Source organism: Leptinotarsa decemlineata, unplaced genomic scaffold, assembly GCF_025532065.1.
Source record: "Leptinotarsa decemlineata unplaced genomic scaffold, Ldec_3_MD MMD2_P_RNA_scaffold_12, whole genome shotgun sequence".
NCBI classification, from domain to species: Eukaryota; Metazoa; Arthropoda; class Insecta; order Coleoptera; family Chrysomelidae; genus Leptinotarsa; species Leptinotarsa decemlineata.
This window is the reverse complement of record NW_027412526.1, coordinates 5,923,081-5,944,868: the sequence shown is the minus strand read 5'-3', so window position 1 is coordinate 5,944,868 and position 21,788 is coordinate 5,923,081. Positions and strand designations below refer to the sequence as shown.

General features: G+C 37.0%; 2 protein-coding genes across 2 annotated transcripts; one reads left to right on the top strand and one right to left on the bottom strand.

The window, feature by feature from the left end:
• Positions 1-1,241: 1,241 nt before the first annotated feature.
• On the bottom strand, positions 1,242-5,009 carry LOC111501815 (facilitated trehalose transporter Tret1). Its single transcript, XM_023155732.2, has 2 exons — positions 4,838-5,009; positions 1,242-2,970 (listed from the first exon to the last, which is right to left on the bottom strand). The coding sequence occupies exons 1-2, from the start codon at positions 4,866-4,868 to the stop codon at positions 1,670-1,672; spliced, it is 1,332 nt and encodes a 443-aa protein (XP_023011500.2). The 5' UTR covers positions 4,869-5,009; the 3' UTR covers positions 1,242-1,669.
• An 8,702-nt stretch (positions 5,010-13,711) lies between these two features.
• On the top strand, positions 13,712-21,582 carry LOC111501816 (facilitated trehalose transporter Tret1). Its single transcript, XM_023155734.2, has 2 exons — positions 13,712-13,985; positions 20,110-21,582. The coding sequence occupies exons 1-2, from the start codon at positions 13,946-13,948 to the stop codon at positions 21,504-21,506; spliced, it is 1,437 nt and encodes a 478-aa protein (XP_023011502.2). The 5' UTR covers positions 13,712-13,945; the 3' UTR covers positions 21,507-21,582.
• Positions 21,583-21,788: the final 206 nt, after the last annotated feature.

The window sequence follows — 21,788 nt, the reverse complement described above, 5'->3', positions numbered from 1 at the left end:
CAGATGTTATTGATTCACAAAAGTAATTCAAAGGAATCGGGGAACTTTTAGTACAATACATAACAGTGTATCGTCACATAGACAACGAGGTATCTAGCTTTTTTTAAACAGCCCACGTAGATGAAATCGAGTGAACCATATTATGGGACAGATTTGCATGAAAATTCTACACCTGAGTCGCTATACCAGTGTATAGAGATCTTACTTCAACCTTAATTAACGTTGCCTAAGTTAGTTCGAATGGTGCAATTGAGAAAATGATAGCATATGTTGCGAATTTATTAGTTTAAACTAGCTTTGGCTAGGTTAGGTTACTGGTTAGATTTCATTTCATTAACAATTATATATTGCATTATTCAAACGAGATTATATATATTATGCCGAATGAGAAGTATGTATCAATAGATACTAAACCATTTATAGTTATCACCTAGAATTTCCAACATTCAACTCGGAAATTCCTATTCAAAACTCTGAATGATATGAGCTATATCAAGTTGGACTCCAAGATCCCATATACAGTGTCTGAGTTCGTGAAATCACCCATGACACTGTCCATCTGCAGGATATATAAAATTTACAATAATCCCTATTAACTCACAAATAAATAGAAAGAAAAAATTATATAAAATACAAATATAACTTGATATAACTGGCGGAAAACAATGAAAATTGATCTCACAGCACCGAGGTCTTTTTATCCACAAGTCTATTGCAGGGCGTATAGTTATTGATAGTTTCGACTTGAATCTGCATCGCTCATCAAATCGATAAAGAGTGATAATCGACAAAATCTTCACCAATTCACTAGAAAAATAAATATAACAGCGACAAAAATAAACACTCATTAATGACTACCAAAATAACCAATGTATTTGTCACTAGTTCACAACATCAACACCAGAGAGAGTATCGTTTATTTTGAATTCCCTTTCCTTTCTGCTTCTATTCAAAGTACTCAACGAATCCAAATCTATCACACCTCTATCCCATAGAACTCATAATTATGACATAAGACACAGTTATGAGTTTTGTGATCTGACCATGAAACAGAAATTTTTAAAAGATGGTTTAGAAGTTCAACAAATTTTTAATTCCCAAATTTGAAAGCATAACTGTGTAGCTTCAAAAAACAGATGAAAACATATATTTTCGATAGAAAATGTATTGGGCATGGAGAATTGAATCATTTTAATTCATTATTTTGTTCGATTGCATTATATTCTCTTCAACTAATATAGTATACCGATATGTACTTTTTATGGTACCTGGAAATGAGTATGCTCGTTTCACTCAAGAATAAGAAGAGGTTAACGTTCTCAGAATGAAGTACATTGATCACTTGACTTTCTGTGTTGTTATTTATCATTTTATGAATGTATTTTTCTCAATCGTGTCTATATATATATTTCTTCGAAACATGACTCATCATTCAGTTAGCTCACAGGTGTATTTAAAGTTTGTATACACGATCGTTTGTTTTAAGTTATGGAACAGTAGTTTTTCTTCTTGCTTGTGTGAGTGAAATTTTCCATCATCACTCGCCCGAATCTCAGAAATCTATGTGTTGAATCCTTGAACTTCTCTAGAGTAACGAATCTATTCGGATATGTCAGATCCAGATCAAGTAATCCTGCCCAAATCACTATAATTCTTAAAACTAAGTCCCTTATCCATTGAGCTCTTTTTGTATCTGCCCGAAGGTTTTTCCACCCGTTTCGATAACAAAGAATTGTATAAAAGCTATCGAAACTGCACAGATTCCAGCCAAAATCAGAAAAGATACGCCCATCCCAATACTATCCGCCACTGATTGGAAAAATTTCACGATAAGAAAGGCCAAAACCCAACATATAACAGATGTGAGAGAGACGGCTTTTGATTTGATGTTATTCGGGAATAACTCACTGGCTACAGTCCACGGCAACGGGCCTATGCCGAAAGTATAGAAAAGGATGAAAGCTATCATACAGATAATCGGCAGAAATGATATGGAGTCTAGGTCTGTCCCGTGCACTTTCAGGTAGACGTAAACTCCTAAAGGTACCTCTGCGATAACTAGTCCAGCAACAGAAACCAACAAAAGAATCTTTCTTCCAAATCTGTCCACTAGTGTCGGAGTAATGAAACTTGACAATAACTGCACTGCTCCTAAAATAATGGAACTAATTTCTGGTTCGAGTGATGATCCTGCGTACTCGAATATTGTTTGTGCGTAGGATAAGACTGCATTGATACCGGTGAATTGTTGGATCGTGACAAGTCCGACGGCCATACAAAACGCTTTCAAAGTTCCCTTGGATCTGAATATATCCAGGAAACTGCCACTACTTTCTTCCTTCAAAGTTTGTTCTATTGCTGATAATTCTTCGTCTATATTGGCACGTGGTCCTCGCAATTTCTGTAGAATCTGTCGGGCCATCCCAGATTTTCCAGACTTGAAGAGGTATGTGGGAGTTTCTGGTGCTAGGAAAAAGAAAGCTACGGTGAACGCGGTTGGGAATATAGCTAATATCAGATTGAAGACTAATATACTGACGTAGGGACCGAGGACATAAGTGAATAACATTCCACAGCACAGAAAAACGTTCAAGAGACTTGATAGTAGCCCTCTATTTGTGGCATCTCCTATTTCAGCAAGATACACCGGAACCACTGCAAAAACTCCACCCACCGTTAAACCTATTACGAATCTTGATATATAAAAAACTGGTAGGCATTTGACGAAAGCCATCAATAGATTGCATACTATGATAGGTATGCCAAGAGAGAACACTGAATATCTTCTTCCTACTGCATCTGCCAAAAATCCGTAAAGCACAGGTCCGAATACAGCTCCTAATTGTAAAAGAGAGGACACCCACGATCCTTCCTCATCTGTCATGTTGATAGACGTGTCATTTTTGAGCTTGTCTATTTCTGGAGAAGTCCAGGTCATAGACGTTCCAATCGAGAAGCTGATTAAGTTACCTGGAATAATAGAATAAATGTTGAAAAAGGAATAATTAGGTACTTATTTCTCTTTGATAAACATATATATGATGAGTCAATATTATATTGGTTGATGGGGGTTAGTGCAACAACAAACATTATCAAAAATGAAAATCATATATACATATATACGTGAACCGTTCAAAAAATAAGATGAGTGCTCAAATTTCGCGGGCTATGTATATTTGATTAGCTATAGATAGCTATAGATATACAGTATACTCGTCTCGAACATATGTTGTGTGAAAGATGAAATGAAGTGCTAAAACACTTCCGAAAATTAAACGAATTGAGCGTCGACGTTCTACCTCACCCACCATACTTCCCAGACTTCTCGCCAACTGCCTATCATCTTTTCAAGCACTTCGATTACTTTCTCACCGGTGGAACCTTCGCCAATCAAGACCAGGCGGAAACGGCCTTCAGCGACTTCATCGAATTCTGAGCACACAATTTTTATGCTGATGGTATTGATCGACTTGTTTTACGCTTGCAAAAGTGCACCGATTGAAGTGACGCTCATTCCGTTGAAATTGAATTAATAATCACTGAGATATTACAGTTTAAAGTGGTCTCATAAATATGGACAAAACTTTTGAAACATCCTAATAATCGTTATTCAATTATAATGATAATCAGTAAACATTGACAGTAGCGGAGCAATTTCGCGAAGCAGTGATCTCAGCCTGTCATGAAAACTGTCCACTGAGAATTAAAAGAGACAACCATAACTTTTCTTAGTGGAACAGAAGCCTTAAAAAATTAGGAAACCAAGTTTGAATATTATTCAATCGAGCTAAAGAGTCATGTTACTGGGAGCTTTATAAAACAGCTCTAACGACATACAACAAGGAAATTAGAAAGAGAAAACGGGAGTCTTGGAGGAAGTGCTGTGAGAGTATCTCTCATTTACCTCACAGCACAAGAATTCACAAGATTCTCTCCAGAGAGCTGACTTCAGTCATTGGGTGGCTGAAACGACCCTAGAAAGACCTCTAGAAAAGAAACGTTAGAGCTTTTGATAGAAAACCACTTTCCTGGAAATCATTCTCTTGATAACAACATACTTCCTCTCTTTAAGGGCGTCAAACGCCCAATAAAGAACGATTGAGAGGTCGTTAAGAAGGTCCTCACAGCACCGGCAATTGAATGGGCTATCAACTTGTTCCAGCCCTTCAAACCTACTGGAGAGGATGGTATATTTCCAGCTCTTCTTCAAAACAGACACAAAACAAACACAAAAACAGATACAACAAAAACAAAACCCAATCCCGAGGCTGGACAGAAGTGCTCACCTCAATCTAAGTTGGTGGCTGAGGATGAACAGAAATGTCCACTACAATCTACCGCTTGGAACGAGGCTGGACGTAGCAGATCACCTCGTGATGTAATACAGAGGCCAAGGCATAAGCGCATTTGCGGCGCCGAGGCAAAAAAAGGAAAGAGAGCGAAGGAGGCAGGAGTGCCAGCAACTATAAGTGCACCGTCCTCCTCCCCCACTCCACCTTCAACAGCAGGAAAGCTCTCTCACTTGTGCACCTCCACGGAGAGAACCCGAGGAAGGTTGAAGAAGCCGCGCAACGACAGTAATGTCGCTGCACCTTACAAAACTTTCGCGGAGGTCACTGTGAGACACCTCAATACACCTGCCGATATAAAGGAGATGTCTCCCAGTGACCTACCCAACTTCCTGGAAAAGACAGGATGGACGATGAACTAGGAGGACAACTCTTCGGGAGGATGTACAATGGGTCACATGTGGCCTAAGTGCTGTGGGTCTACACTAACCCTCCCTACTCTACAGATACAGAAAGTTTTAATTACCATTGAAAATCATAACACTCACCTGCGCAAGCAACAATGTAAGTGTAACTCATGGTAACTTGTTGACTGCTATTAACATAATATTCAATAACTTTTTTCCCCAACTTTCTCTGCGTTTAGAACCGTATTGATAACTAATTTTTCTGGAGTGTTATTAAATAATACCATTCCACATCATTTTCATCTTATCGCCCCTCTCCCGCTTTTACGTACAACAAAATGTTTCGCAATGTCACTAATATTGAAAAAACGTTTTGTTAGATAACTCAGGACTAATGGACAAGATAGATATAATTCAAATTAACTGAGATTGTGGAATTTTTTCGTTTAATGAAATGTACTTGAGCGATTGTACAGCGATTGGGTTTTTATCTCCTCAATCGTCGAAAACGCCATGATTTTATGGGTCTCGTTTATCTTAGGAACAGGAAAAACTCGCAGGGAGGCAAACCTGGTGGATACGGTGGATGAGGCATGATAATGTTGTTGTTTTTGACCAAAAAATTACAAACAATAATGACGAGTGAGCTGGCAAGAACTCCCGATGCACTGCGCCACGGTAATCGAGAAAAACAGTGAGCAAAACCTTGAGATTTGGTCAAACTTGGCGTGCTTTTTATGGTCTTGGCGCTCCTGGGCTTTCAAATTGGGACGATTGGACACATACCCATCAAATGTCGCCAGTTATGACCCTTTTGAGCAAATCTGGATCGTCGTTGACGTCATTTCACAATTGCTGAGCGATGCTCATGTGACGGTTTTTCTGGTCAAAACTCAGCAATTTTGAAACGAACTTCGTTGCCACACGCTGCATGCCCAAAATTTACGAAAAAATTGCATGGCATGAGGCAACCGATATGCCCACCATTCATATGTAAATGTACCATCTCCATATAGTCTTTTTACACTGAAATTACTTTTTTAATCCTTTTCTGCCAGCCTTCTTCGGTGATATTAAATACTTCTTCTTTAATTAGCTCTATTACCTTCTTATCAAATTTTGGAAAATTATTTTTATGCCTGATGCTTTGTTTCAATTTTCCCCAAATCAACTTTTGAAAACACAAAAATAAGGGGAAAGGTTCAGTATGATGTGTCCATATTTTTCAGCAATACTATCAAGGGCATACAATTTTTCAAATTTTTTTCTGTAAAACTTCAAGTAGTTAGTTTTTGGTATGGTAATCTTCAAAATACAAATTGTATCCATTAAAAAACTTGTTTTTCATCTTTCCTCGAATTTCTATTCGGTACTTTGATGAGCTGCCGCGAATGATAAGAAGCGTTGTCAAGAACTATTTCACTATTCGCATCCAAATTTGGGATCAATGTATTTTCAAACCATTCCTGGAAAATATTAGTTTCCATGTTCTTATGATAGTCAACATTGCAGTCCTCAAGTTTTTTTCCACATAATTTCAAAGAATTCGGAACCCATCCTTTACTTTCTTCGCAATGCACAATGATCAGTCGCGATCCTTTGTTTTGCAGGCATGTTAGGCGTACACATTATCGAACCGTCAGTCCACCATTTCGTAACTATGTCGTGAGTGTCATACCAAGCTTCGTCCAAATAGAAAATTTGCCGTTGTTCTTGTCTATATTTAGTTATTTGTTCTAAGTAATTGTTACGTACTTCCATTATTCTTCTGTTTTCCATAACTTCTTGCCGTTTGTTTATTATCATTAAATCTAAATCCTAGTTTTTTCATCCAATTCTGAAGAGTTTTGTCACAACAGTTCACGTTACGGCCGGAAGTATTCAATTTCTTCCTCATGACTTCATTTGTAGGTATCTCATTGCCTTTGTAACAGTCCTATGTTGTTTTTTTCGATAATTTTATTTGATAAACATCTCAAGGTTTTGGTAATTCCGTATCACATCGCGACTTGCGTTCATAAGGTTTATTTTTGACTATTTCACGTACATTAAGAAAGGAATTTCGGTCAAATCTGAAGTTGCTTGTAATAGTTTGTTTCCCTCGAAACCAAACTTGAGATATAGATTCTCATATACGTTGAAACATACTCTCTGTGTTTCAATATTCAAATGCATCTGAATCTCATTCACTGGTATCTCTTTTTCGCAGTATACCGGTTACTTCGACTATACCACTTGTAAACATTTTTCAGACTCTGGGTACAGTCACCGTATGCCACTGTCAACATTTCAAGGTTTTTGAGCACTTAATTCCATTGAACATTCACCTTTTTTTCTGAACAGTACCCTACAACAGCTTTCACCGGCGTTTTATACTGACTAGTCAATTAGGAACTAGTCCTTACTTGATGACTAATCATTTTATCAGAGTAAATATTCAATTGAAAATTTGGGGATTATAACAGAATCTACCTATTTAATGACTGATAGTTTCACCAGATTTTAGGTATCTCTGTATCTGTAAAGTAGGGAGGGTGAGAGTGTAAGCCCACAGCACTTAGACCACATGGGACCCATTGTACATCCTCCAGAGGATGTCCTCCTAGGTCATCGTCCATCCTGTCCTTTCCAGGAAGGTGGGCAGGAGGCTGGGAGACATCTCCTTTATATCGGCAGGTGTAGGCCAAGACTCGCCGAACACACACTCTCTTATTGACGATAACTCCGGGCACTCGCAAGGGACATGCCTGACAGTCTCATCTTCCTGTTCACACATCCTGCATAGAGGTGTGTCCATTAGCCCCATATTGTGGAGGTGTTTCCTTCGTTGATAGTGACCAGTCGGAAATCCTTCTGCTAAGCGTAGATTTTTCCTGGTCATCGTCAGATATTTCTTCGGCGCCAGCTTCCCAGGGTCGCCCGGGGTGATCCTGACAAGATTGCATCCTTTGATTTCATCCCATCTCTTTAGGGATTGAGCATGGATGTGACTTTTGACTAGTTTCGCAATTGTCAAAGTCATCAGGCCGTAGGTGCCATTGGGTCCTAAAATTCCGAGTCCAGCCGCTTCCTTGGCTAAAGAGTCGGCAATGCTTTACTCCAGTCGTGCCCTTCAACCCACCTCAGATACTGTAATTATCTACCAAAGCTTTAGCTAAATCTTGGTGGCACTCTAGTACTAGCCTTGAGGTAACACGTTATCTGTTCAAGGCTAATAGGGCTTGTCTGCTATCAGTGCAAATTGTTATGTTTTAGTCAGAAATTACTTTCCTGGTTATTTCTTTTGTGGCGATTGAGATACCAGCCAGTTCTGTTTGGACCACGCTGGTATTTTTTTTCCATTCCCACTTAATCCTTAGGCTTAGTGATCTGGAGTACACTCCACAACCTGAGCCTTCACCAGAGTTTAGGTATACACCAATTAAAAATGTAAACAATATAGAACACATTTTACTAGCTCTTCAGATGGATATGCGTTAAACCAACTACCAATTCTAAAGACACAATTCTAAAGACACAGTCGGTTGAATGGACCAATTACCAATTCTAAAGACACAGTCGGTTGAATGGACTGACGCCTATCAGAAAACAACTACTTCCTTGGCTAATACCACGAAGGGCGTTGGATTATATATATATATCCGACAGGCGTCAGTGCAGGAATCTTCACAGAAAATTTCCTGCATATGCAATTGGCATATGCAGGAGTCGACCTTCAATTTTGGAACGCACGCACTTGCAGACCGGTTTCGGGCTCATTAGCCACTCGTCAGTGCAAGGTAGTGGCCATCATTGACCTAAAGTCAATGATATTCCATAATCGTAATTCTTTCAGAGTATTTCATTTCTCTTCCTAAGTTGGAGCGAACAACAAAGTGTCACTCCATCTAGTGGACTGCATATCCGAAATTTGTCCGATTCCTACGAATAAGGAAGAAAAACTTCCTTATTAGTCAGTGGGCTATGCTTTAAGACTGGCAGTAAACAAATCTAAAGAAATGAACTTTAAACGTTCAAGCCAGTCTCGGATATACCTACACAGTAGGTTGAATAGACTGACGCCTATCAGAAAAGATATGCAGGAAATTTTCTGTGAAAATTCCTGCACTGACGCCTGTCGGATATAATCCAACGCCCTTCGTGGTATTATCCAGGGGAGTAGTTGTTTTCTGATAGGTGTCAGTCCATTCAACCTACTGTGTAGGTATATCCGAGACTGGCTTGAACGTTTAAAGTTCATTTGTTTAGATTTGTTTACTGCCAGTCTTCAAGCATAGTCCACTGACTAATAAGAAAGCAATTACCAATTTCAACATTGGTAAACAAACAAAACATAGAGGAAGAATTTGAATATTTGTGTTAATTCAGTAAGTTTTTCGAATCCATAAATGTAGTAGTTTCTAAGAATTCCGGGAGATTGAGCTTAAAACATTTATCTTCCAAAAGTAATATGCCATAGTCGTTGTTGAACTCATGCACCTCTGCCAAATAACGGTTTGCTCATGTGGAATTGAACTGGCGGAAAAACGGCCACATTTTTTTCTTGTTTTTAGCTTATTTCTTGGTCCTATGGTTTCAGCTGATTTCTGTTATATTTCTAGTTCTCAAGTATAGATGCTCTTTCCTCTTCTGCCCAATCATTGGACTAAGCTGCTGCCTTCAAAGCAGCCTAGTCCAATAACTACGATGGTCTTGCTGATTTCGATAAGTTGGTTGATTATGAGAGAATGCTTGAATTGGTCCTCACCTACTCGTTGAAAAAAGTATATCTCTTTCATGACGCACTTATTGTTTTGACCAACACGTTTGCATGTCCTTTAACTGGACTACTGGCCAGATTTCTTTAATTTCACATCTAACTTCTTTTTGACTTTATCTCATATATTCCTTCGCTATTTTATTGGATAGTGTTTAATTTTTTATATCATTGAAACCCATTACTTGATGACCAAGAAAATAAATGAGCCTAAGTAGAAAAATTTACGGGAATACTTAAAAGTTCCTGAAAACAACCCAAATTACAGGTACACGGTACACTTTAATTATATTATTGCTATCAATTAAAATTACTTTTTGTACAGAGAGACACTTCAAAAATGATTTGTAGATTGTGAAACAATTACTTCAGAAAAAAGTTAATCATCTAATGAATCGGAAAGTTTATCGAGTGATAAATAATGTAATAATTAATAATTAAACTGTACTATTGTTGCTAGGTATATAACATTTGAATAAGTCATCGTAAAGTTTGAGAGACGGTATTACGGAATACTCAGTCAAAACATATTGGAATAATGTGTAGAAATAGTTTTGCTGAACGCTGAATGTGCAATATTGCATAATCTATCAAATTCTATCAAAATATCAGGTTGTTTCAAATGTTTTGTCCGTTTCAATGGCATGTGTTTTTGTAAAACTATGTATTCTACTATGTCGTGGTATATACTTATCAATAGAGAATTTTGTACTCCACAGGGTGATTCAAAAGTACTTTGACAAACTTCAGGAGGTGATTCCTCACAATATTCTAATATGAATTGTCCAAATAAATAAATGTCCGGAAACGCTTCATTTCCAAGATACAGGATGTTGAAGTTTTATTTTTATTTTCGTTTTTTTCAAATAACTTTTGAAATACTGAATGTAATTAAACGAAACTTGGTAATAGGAGGTTTTTGAGGTGTCGAATTCGAACCTGATGTTCTTACTGCTCTTACTCGTAGGGGGCGCCACCTACACGTCTTTTTTTTTTTAAAGATTCATAACTTTTTTGGGCGTACTTCTAGCACATTTTCCAGTAAAAAAATCGATTCTTCTATCATATCTACGTAAATAAGCCACCCTTGTTACTAGTCGCTGTAAGCAACCGTTTTCTAAATATTTGGACTCGAAAACATCAAGTCGATTATTTGATAATCGATGCATGTTGAAGTTATTACGAATATTTTGCTTTTTTCACAAAGATGCTTTGGAAATGAATTTGACGTTTTACTCGTTTGAAGAGGTCATTACTGTTGGGTACGTTCCTTTATGACATCCTTAAGCGAAATAGTTATTTTTGTAACAAGGGTGCATAATCAGTATTTGTTTTAATAAAATTTGCAAGAAATGTCAACATTTTATTTCAGGAAATTTTGAATATGTAGAATAAACTAAAATAAACGAAACTAAATTGTATTCAAATAAGTTGTTGGAAGTGTCCACCTTCAGCGAAGATACAGGCAGTCAGTCATCTAGTCATTGAATCTCGTACCCGCTCAAAAATTATTGGTGTGTTTCTTATTGTTTCACAGGCGTCTACTATTCGGTTTCTTAGATCTTCCCCGTTCACTACTGGAGTCTTATAAACTAGTGACTTCAAATGTCCCCAAAAATAAAAATCTATCGGGTTTAGATCTGGGGACCTTGGTGCCCACGCCTGGTGAGGTTCTTCTACACCCCTACCGATCCATCGATTTGGATAGACTGTGTTAAGGAATTCCCTGGCTACAACGCTAAAATGGGCCGGAGCCCCATCATGCATAAACCACATGCAATTCAACCCGGCAATTCATTTTCTAAAAAGTGTCTGTAAGTTGCGCCATTCAGTCGGAGCGGAAGAAAGAAAGGACCTATCAAGTAATTATCAATTATTGCCGCCCATACATTTACAGAAAATTGATACTGATAATGCCTTTCACTAACTGCGTGCGGATTTTCGAGAGCCCAAACATGGTTGTTATGAAAGTTTGTGATAGCATTTCGGGAGAAGTTTGCCTCGTCCGTGAAGAGTACATATCTTAAATATTGAGGATTTCCAGCCAATTTTCTCAAAAACCATTGACACATAGTAATGCGTTGGGGAAAGTCTCGTGGCAAAAGAGCTTGTACACTTTGAATATGGTATGGATAAAACTGTTGATCGTGGATAATTCTCCAAACTGTGGACTGAGTAGAATTGACAGCTTCAGCAATTACGTTTGTGCTTGTTTCTGGATTCTCCTCGAGAGCGTTCAAAACAGCTTCTTCCAATTCTGGGGTTCGAACTGCTCGTGGTCTTTCAATATTATCAGCTGCCCTCTTAAAGCTACCTGTTTCTGCCGAACGACGGTGGAGACTAGCAAATGTTGGAGCTGAAGGCAGTACTCGATTAGGAAATCGCTCCTGGTAAATACGTCTTGCTTCGCGCGCATTGCCATCCGCAAGGCCATAAACGAAATGCATATCGGCTAAATGAGCATTATTGTTTAAATAATCCATTTTTTCAAAATAAGTGTTTTCTACTTCTACTTACGGAAACTTCAACAAAACGTCTAACTGTCACAAAATATGTAATTACCAAAACTACTCACAAACGTCAAATTTATTTCCAAAGCATTCTTGTGAAAAATGCAAAATATTCGTAATAACTTCAACATGCATCGATTATCAAATAGTCGACTTGAAGTTTTCAAGTCCAAATATTTAGAAAACAGTTGCTTACAGCGACTAGTAACAAGGGTAGCTTATTTACGTAGCTATGATAAAGGAATCGATTTTTTTACTGAAAAATGTGCTAGAAGTACGCCCAAAAAAGTTATGAATCTTTAAAAAAGAAAAAGACGTGTAGGTGGCGCCCCCTACGAGTAAGAGCAATAAGAACATCAGTTTCGAATTCGACACCTCAAAAACCTCCTATTACCAAGTTTCGTTTAATTAAGTTCAGTATTTCAAAAGTTATTTGAAAAAAACATCCTGTATTTTGGAAACGAAGCGTTTCCGGACATTTATTTATTTGAACAATTCATATTAGAATATTGTGAGGAATTACCTCCTGAAGTTTGTCAAAGTACTTTCGAATCACCCTGTATACATTAGGTACAGGGTCACCGGAGGCTACACTCAAGGTGAGGTACTATCTCCCCTTCTGTGGTCGCTCCTGATGGATAGTCTGTTTGATGCCCTCGACAGAAGAAGAGTAGATCTGTCAGCTTATGCAGATGACCTTGTCATCTTGGCAAGGTCCACGTCGGGAAGGGTAGCTTGTAATATCCCCCAAAGCACGTTGGACGTTGTTCACAGTTGGTGCCTGAGGGAGCAGATGTCTATCAATCCCAGCATTTGGAACGGAGGTGAAATATCTTGACATTGTTCTTGATGAAAAACTCACCTGGAACGTTCACTTGCAAGAAGTTTTACACAGACTGTCCCTATGGACATGTCGAAGGATTTGTGGTAAAACTTGGGGTTTAGATCCCAAAGAAATCCATTGGAATTATGTGAGCTTGATACCAAACAGTTGTTGGACTACAGTAGGGATGAACTACGATGTCTAACAGGCCTTCTTAAAGGTCACTGTCGTTTGTATCATCATATGCCGAGGTGTGTGCGTCGACAGTGTGCGTCGCCACTGTTTGGAAAATGATGAAATAGCAGAGCACATACTTTATGCCTGCCCAATCAGGTTTTTAGAGTTCAGCACAGCCGTTCTCTTACCATCTGACCTGAAAGACCACTCACAATTCAAAGTAATCGGCGGATTTTTCTGACTATGCGAGCAAACATCAACGCGTTTAATAGATAGTGTCGTTTGAAATATCTCAATTCAAGTGATTTCGTCGAGTAACTTTCAGAACTTAGAGCTCGAAGAAACGAGAAATTTTAAGGGTGACCTGCAGGTTGAACCATTTTTCAATTGATTGTAAATGGAAACATGCAATCAGGTCTTTCTGATATATCGACAACAATAATATTATGTTTGTGCGAGTATTCTTAGTAAAAATGCAAAAAAATATTTGGCGGGAAAAACGTAAAAGTTGATGACCCGTCAAAATTTTGATATTTTTTATTTTTATGGGGGTACCTCTCCTGAAGGGCAATAGCCCCTCCTGGCCTCCCCTAAATCCGGCCCTGCCTACTTCTAATGGAAGCCCGATTTGTCACACACTGTATATTGAAAAACCCTTTTGGCAAAAAATAGAACTACGCCCTTGCATGCACAACTACAACTACCTGAATTGTCCCAACTGATGACACTGACCACTGTTCAAGTGGTTCAGGTGTGACCAAAGACCATCTCCTAAGTTCCCTCGCTCTGATTCTGCTTATTCATTTCAACTTTCATCATTTCTTAAACAGCAGTGAAGTGTCACGATGTTATGTTGACCCTCTAAGCATTATCTTGCTCTTCCTATGATTATTTCTTGATATTTAGAATCAAATGTGTAATGTGATAGTGAACGAAAATAATCATCGTAGTAATTCAAGCAGAGTCGTTAAATTAGCCTATAGATGAAACACTTCCAATCTTCAGTTACAGCTATTTTAATAGGTGAGTTGAGTGACTTTATTGGGGAAGGGGATGGGGGGGCTTTCGATCATTGAATCTAGGTAAATATTAACGAAAATGAAGGCATACACATTTATTATCACCCGTTGTGCATACATTTCTTCAAATTCAGGAAGAGCTTTCTAAATTTCGATATCTTCCCGCCTACTACATGCGCATTCTTCAGAAGGCAGTGAAAGCAAGAGAGGGAGGGAGGGAAAATGTTTTAATCTCTTCCTAGATTCGTAAAGCTCCATATTTAATCTGTGTCCAAACTATACATATATCCATCCAACAAACAAAGCAACCCAAACAACGGCGGATACATGATCAAAGCATGATCACCGCGCACATTTGCATCTATTGGGTAAAATAAACAAGCCCCCCTACGCTGGCCAATCAGATTCAACTGCAATCGGCTGGCGGATTTCTTTGTTACAGTGTTGGAGTAGTCAGTTACGTTTTAACGCCTTCGGTGTATACATATACGGTATTTCAAAGTTTAAAATTTTTAAAATGTCAAGTACTGATGCGGCTGAAGAAACTGCTAATTTGTGTCTGTACGACCAAAAAACTGCGCCTCAATACTAATGAAAAAATTGAAGCAAATCCTTGATTGTCTGTTGATGAAGTCGTGAAAAAAGTAGGAAACATCGCTGGAGTGTCTCCTTCAAGTGTCTATGGAGTTATGAGAGAATAAAAACAAAAGCATTATTTTTTGACTCCAAAACCATGTCCCTCACGAAAGAAAATGATTGATGAGGTAGACGATTTTTATTTAAACGCTATTAGAAGGAAAGTACATCTTTTTTTTCGGAACGAAATACTAATAATAGATTCAGTTCTAAAAGTTGTAAACGATTTCAAAAGGTTGACATTTCACTTCTTCGATTGACGACTTGTGTATTTTGTGGAAATTCATGTTCACTGAGGATACACTACAGAAACACACTTTTGTCTATTTTCCACTATATTTCTTTATTGTTGACCGGTTTCGGCTATTACACCATTTTCATAGATCTGGTATATATCGAATAGAATGTGGTGAATGCCCCGCCATATATACAGGCCAAACTGGGAGAAATTTTGATACAAGGTACCACGAACATGTCATTTCGGATAAAAAATCATTAATGTACGAACATCTTCAAAATTCGAAACATAAAATAGATAAAGATAATTTAAAGATCCTACACACATGCAAAAAAGGGAAAATGATGAGTATGTTGGAATCTATGGAAATAAACAGGTCAATCCCAATTCCATTGTCCTCAACGAACAACTTGATTTAAATAATAGTCCTCTCCTGAACCTATAATCTAGATCCCAAAACCTACATTATATTGAAAGCTTTGTTATGTTCATGGATTTTACAGGTATATGAAACGCAGGTACCGGGTATCAAGTATATCAAATCATTTATGATAGAATAAGCAACATAGATATAAATTACTCAGATTTAAATGTAATCAGTTAGTTTTGAAAATGGTGTAATAGCCGAAACCGGTCAACAATAAAGAAATATAGTGGAAAATAGACAAAAGTGTGTTTTGTAGTGTATCCTCAGTTGACATTTCACATATTAAAAAAAAAGTAGTTTTTGAATTTAAAAAAAGGGGGAGAAATAGTTTGTTGCTCGAGAAACCAGAAATAGTATTGTGGAGACGACAATATTCAATGAAAATAGCAGGGGAGCAAAATAGGAATTTACTCGAGCGTCATTGAGACATATTAGGTTGCAAAGCTTTGATGATAAGAAGAAAAAAATGTTATATAATATATACCTTTTCATCGGTGGGGGAAGCGGCTATAGATTTTTAAATATGTAAAAAAATACTGTTGCATGGACATACTCAAGCGCCTCAGATATTGATAGCATCAATGTCCTACGAATTTTTAATAATGTTGGTATGTTAATCTGATCGTTTGCATGATGTGGGTGGTTGTACGTAAGCGTTAAAAGTGAAAAAAAAAATTTAATCGAGCGCGTCAGATTTTCTAAGGGGGTGTTGAGTGTAACAAAAAAAAGCTCTCATTCAATCTGTCGATTTCGATCTGACGCAAACTCGCGGCCATTATTATAATGTGCAAAAAAATCGCCATTTTGAAATACTCAAGCGCATCAGATTGAGATATATATGGTTCATCTTTATGTTTTAGACGTGCTGTCTCATAATCTGACGATTATCTAGAGAGATTCGCTTAATCTAACAAAAACAATATTTTTTTTTTATTTTTTTAAATTCGTTGAACTCAATTAATTGAAAAGTTCAGGAAAAAGCATGCAAATAAATAAGTGTATGTTTTATAAGTAGAATACTTGTATTTATAAGAAAATAATTTTTTTTAAATGCTCAAAAAAAATATTTTTTCATAATCAATTGATTGATTAATGAAGAAAAGAGAAATGAAACTTTCTATGTTTATTACCACTTTTATTTGTAACTAACGTTACTTCAGTTTCGTCTTAAAAGGACATTTTCAACCTTATATATTGTATAAAAAAGTTCAATTTCTCTTTTCTTCATTATGATTTCCTACCACGTAGTAACGGCTACATCCATCAATTAATTGATTAATTAATCATCATTTTCATCTTCATCACGAACAAGTCTCTGTGATCAGCTGAGATGGCGTCATGGCAACAGAATTCAGAGTGGGGACGGAGTGAGAGAGTAATAGATAGAGAAAAAGTTAATAGAGAATAGAGGAATAGAAACTCGGAGAGGGAAATATAGGTATCACACGGCTGCACGCATTAAACTTTATCGACGAATTTTTGTTATTTCGGCTTGCGGAAATCGACAGATTATATATTTTTCGTTATCCTTGAATTATTTCCTTCAAAATAAAAAAAAAGCTACGCTCGAGAATGTCGAAATGACGTTATTTTTTTAAATTTTGCTGCCCACCCCCTTATTTACGTCACTCTCAAATTGTCAGATTACTGGAATATACACTTTTTAGCAGGTAATTAACTCACCCTACCTTAATCTGACGCGCTCGAGAATTTCTGATGATCAATTTTTTTTTACTAATCTAATCCTTTATCTCTCACAGGCGGCCTTATATATGGGGCTCATATTTGGTGGAGGTACTTAACCGGGTACAAGGTATCCCTCTGTATATTAATCTGCCGCGCTTTAGTAAATCCAGAAATCCCCGTTTGGGGTCCCCTGTTAAAATAAGAGCCTACAGCTATATAAAGTTTATTTCACAATATTGCCATATCTACTAGTCTTAAATTAATTTTACAATGTAAAATTAATTTTACAATGTGAATGTGAATTTTACAATTAATTTTACATTGTAAAATTAATTTAAGACTAGTAGATAAGGCAATATTGTGAAATTAATTTAAGACACTTGAGACGCAGGTACCTGAAAAAGGTATCTATGGTATAAATATGGATACCTTTGTATGATTAGTTTGATCTTCCTTTTGAAGATGATCACTTGGTCATCGAAACACGTGTCGAGGTGTTAAAATAACGGTTTGGTGTTGGGAAAAAACTCCAGTAATATTCATTACTACACCAAAGGTTCCAAAAAGTGCATAACAAGAACAATATAACTTGTTATTGTTATGTGATGTTATTCCTATGAGAAAAAACGCTTCTCCTGTTTCAACTCAAACAAAATAAATCCCTTTTCAGGAAAAGCAAAAAGGTTGATAGTATGTCACATAGGAAGCGAAACCGGTTTTTTCCCCGACTGTTGGACTTCAAGTCGAAGAAAACGGGGGTTGGTTTAGGTTGGCCTTCCTTGAAATAGGAAGACCAATCATTAACTCTGATTTTTTTTAAAAATGAATTTTTGTTATTAGTTGCACGGTTCTGCCAAGTTTAGACGATCACGTCGATTCAATAAGTTCGAAGTTTTAGCAAAGAACGATGAAGTTGATAAAAACTAACAAAATGTAAAAAATACCTCTTTATATTTCAATGTTTAATGCTCAAATCAGGCGTGTGGCGGCATCTAGTAAAGAGTAGCCTAGGTTCCGGTTCAGAGATGGTCTTATCTTCATTATCAAACCGACAATCAATTTAATATTACCAGTGTTAATGATAATAATAATATCAAATTTATTTTCATCAAAAGACAAATCATAACTGCAAATTGTAATGTTTTGATTTAAATAGGTTAGATAAAGAAAATGGATAGAGTCTTTAAAACGTCACCAGATGATACATATTGTTTTGATATGCAAAATTTTTTAAATTCAAGTTTATGACAAATTTAATTTTTTCCAAAAAACTAATTTATCAAATGCAGTAACTTTTTGCCCTTTCTACATTTGTATTTATTTGTAAATTTAATATTCTGATTATTTTATATTTTAATTATCTCCTCATCATACAGAATATATCAGTGGAAAATTTATATTAATACCCTCAGTCTGACGCCTATTAATATTATCTTAAACGTAATATCAGAAAAAAACATTGAGCGGTTCTTTTGGCGGTATTTTCGCATTCTTTGTCGGTGTTTTCGCGTTCTTTGTCGCATATCCCTATTTCAATGGCTCGTTAGCGGCGTATTCAAGGGATATAGAGGGTAGACATATCTCAATGATTTTGTGGGTGAGTAGCAGTGCTATTTGCTTCAGACGACTATGTTGCTTTCTTTGATAATCTTTGATAATCAGTTGCCTATGCATGTTTCGTTATAATATCTTTTGAGACTTGAATTAGGAACATAGTTCCGAAGCTAGAAGAGAATTGTGTAAAAAAGCTGAAAAATTTTTTGCTATAGAATGGATGCGTTTGAAAAGTATACGGTTAGAGGATAACATGGTAAAAGCAGAACTTTTGATAATAATAACAATAATAATCGACTTTTTTATTTTCAAAAAATATGTAAAAAAAAAGATTGAGGAAATACACCAACAGAAAATTTTTGAAAATAAAGGGCGAAGTTCAGTTCAGTTCCTGAATAAATTCAACGACTGAACTGTTCTTCCACTTAACCCTAAAAAATACCTTTCTATTGAATTTTCTTTGAATAATACAAAAACAAAGGAAAAATATACAAATTTGTCCACACTACGGCAAGCAAGTTTACAGAATTAGTAGCAAAACGATGTGAAGTTCTGAAATCATATCACTGACGTGTATTGAATAAATGGCTAAATAGATTATAATTGAATTTTTGGAACCCAGCTGAACGCAATTCGAGGGGAGGGTCATTCATTACATGGCATATTTGATAACTGAAACACCTGCGGAAAAATTCAGTTTTAAAAGAAGGTGGAGTACGTGTTCCCCTGAACCTGATATTGACATCCGTTCGAAAAGAAATTTTTCTATGAAGATAAGCAGGCTTTCTGGCAAGAATAATTTTATGGAATAAGTTGGCGGCATGCAATATTCTTTTGTTATTCATATTTAACCAATAGGCATCTTTGAGCTTATGACTAATTCTCTGAGAACGTCTTACTCCATAAATAAGTCTCAAGCACGAGTTTTGTACTTTTTGAATTTTACGTTTATACTGCTCACTCAAATGTGGTTCATAGACAGTATTAGCATAGTTAAAATGTGATAAAACTAGTGCTTCACATAATACTAATTTCAATTTAAGTTGAAGATACTGCCTAAATCCATATATCAATTTTAAAGAAGAATATGCACGTCGTATTAAGTTATTCAAGTTCTTTTCGAACCTGAGAGTGTGGTCAAGGATAGTGAATGAACATGAAACCAAATACATATAATAAATACCTTGTTGACGAAATAGCTGAAGCACATAATAGAATAGTATTAGGTCTTCCCCCTTACCACTGCGAGCTCAACCCAGTAGAGCTTATTTGGACGAGCATAAATATTTATGTTTGCCAAAAAAAATACTACTTTCAAATTTTGTGATCTTAAAAATATTTTTAGTGAAGCTGTTTCGTCTATTACCGCCTAAAAGTGGAATGATTGCGTAGGGCATGTGGAAGATAAAGTAAAAATGAAAATGTTGAGAGTAGACCATCTAATAGATGATTTGTTGAAGCAACGCTTTCCCCAAAGTAACCATAGGTCTAACTCATCGAATAAAAAGGTTCGAGTCCGCTTAAACTTGATACCAATTGTAATTATCAAACATACAATGATGAATAATCGCTTTATTTCTTTTTCAGTTGATCTGCTGGCCACTTCAGGTGACGTCACATTATCATGGACTTCCCCGATGTACCCAAAATTGTACTCCAACGACACATCTGTCAACCCTCTTGGAAGACCAATATCACCTGACGAAGATTCTTGGATAGGATCATTACTCAACCTAGGGGCCATCATCGGGCCCTATCCCTACGCAATAATAGCGGGAAAATTAGGAAGAAGAATAGCACTTTTAGCGGTAGCTCTACCCCAAATCATTTCGTTCTTAATCATGGCGTTCGCAAAACATATCTACTTATTTTACTTCGCCAGGTTTCTTGCAGGCCTGGTTGTAGGGGCAGGGTATTCTCTGTTGCCCATGTACATAGCAGAAATATCTCGGGATGATAACAGGGGAGCCATGTCCCTAACCCTCAACGTGTTTTGGGCTATCGGCAACTTTTTGCCCTACGTCCTCGGCCCCTTTTTGACAGTGTACTGGTTCAACACGGCGCTTGCCATCATACCCATAACGTTCCTGGTGTTGTTCACCATTTCTGTGCCAGAATCCCCGTATTATCTCGTGGAAGTTGGAGAAATAGAAAAAGCTGAGGAGACCATTATGCTGCTGAGGTCTCTCAGTAAGGAAGAAGTCCAAGAGGAACTTTCCAGCATCAAGGCGTACTTGAAGCAGACCGAAGACGGAAATTTCTGGGACATCATCAAAGATAAAACTCTTAGGAAAGCTTTACTCATATGTTTAGTCCTGATAGTCTCACAAGAGCTCTCCGGATTTTGTGCTATAACTTACCACCTGGAGCCGATATTCGAATCTGCTAGCACCAATATCTCTGCTGACTTATCAGCTTTCATCGTCGGTTTTGTCCTCCTGATCTCGAGCTTCGTAGCTCCTTTTCTGGTCGACCGAGCAGGAAGAAAGGCTCTCATCATTTGCTCTTGTCTCGGCATGTGTCTGGCTCTCACTCTGCTGGGAATTTTCTTCCAGATTCAAGACCTCAACTACTGCACCAAGTCGATTAACTGGATACCGATATTCAGTTTGATGTGGTATATCGTATTTTTCAATCTGGGGATCTGTTCCGTACCGTGGACGCTCACTTCTGAGTTATTTCCGAACAACGTAAAGCAAATTGCTTCGTCGACAATCACCAGTTTTTGCTGGGTGACTTCTTTCACCACCACCAAGACTTTCAACGACATGAATCAGTGGATCGGAAAATCCGGGACATTCTGGGTTTTTGCAGTTTCGTGTCTATGTTGTGCCATTTTCAGTATATTTTACGTCCCAGAGACAAAAGGGAAAAGTTTCAGTGAGATCCAGAACATGTTACAATCGGTGAAAATTCGAGAAGTAGAAATAGATAAGAAATCTGGTGTGATTAAAGACGTTGAGAAAGGTATTTACTTAAATTAACTGTGATACAGTAATTAAACGAATTTTAGATAATATTTCATTGTAAATAAGAGAATAAACATAATGATTTCAACAATTTTAATATTTCACTGCCGGAATTTTTTTGTTCATAACTCCTTCACAAAAACTGTAAATATGTATGAAATTTCCAACGTTTGAAAGCGAATTACAGTGTGTTTCCTAACTACGATACAAAACTATAGAGGGTGATTCGTTAGGTTGTTAGTCGTTAGTTATGAAACACCCTGTATATATTATACTGTATATATAATACAGACAAAA

What these genes read in the sequence shown, in the direction of transcription:
- LOC111501815 (XM_023155732.2), bottom strand. Translation starts at nt 4,868, where the DNA reads ATGAGTTACACTTACATTGTTGCTTGCGCAG. An exon ending in TTACATTGTTGCTTGCGCAG is followed by an intron (nt 2,971 to 4,837) that starts GTGAGTGTTATG and finishes CTATTATTCCAG; the next exon opens with GTAACTTAATCAGCTTCTCG.
- LOC111501816 (XM_023155734.2), top strand. Translation starts at nt 13,946, where the DNA reads ATGAAACACTTCCAATCTTCAGTTACAGCTATTTTAATAG. An exon ending in AGTTACAGCTATTTTAATAG is followed by an intron (nt 13,986 to 20,109) that starts GTGAGTTGAGTG and finishes TTTCTTTTTCAG; the next exon opens with TTGATCTGCTGGCCACTTCA.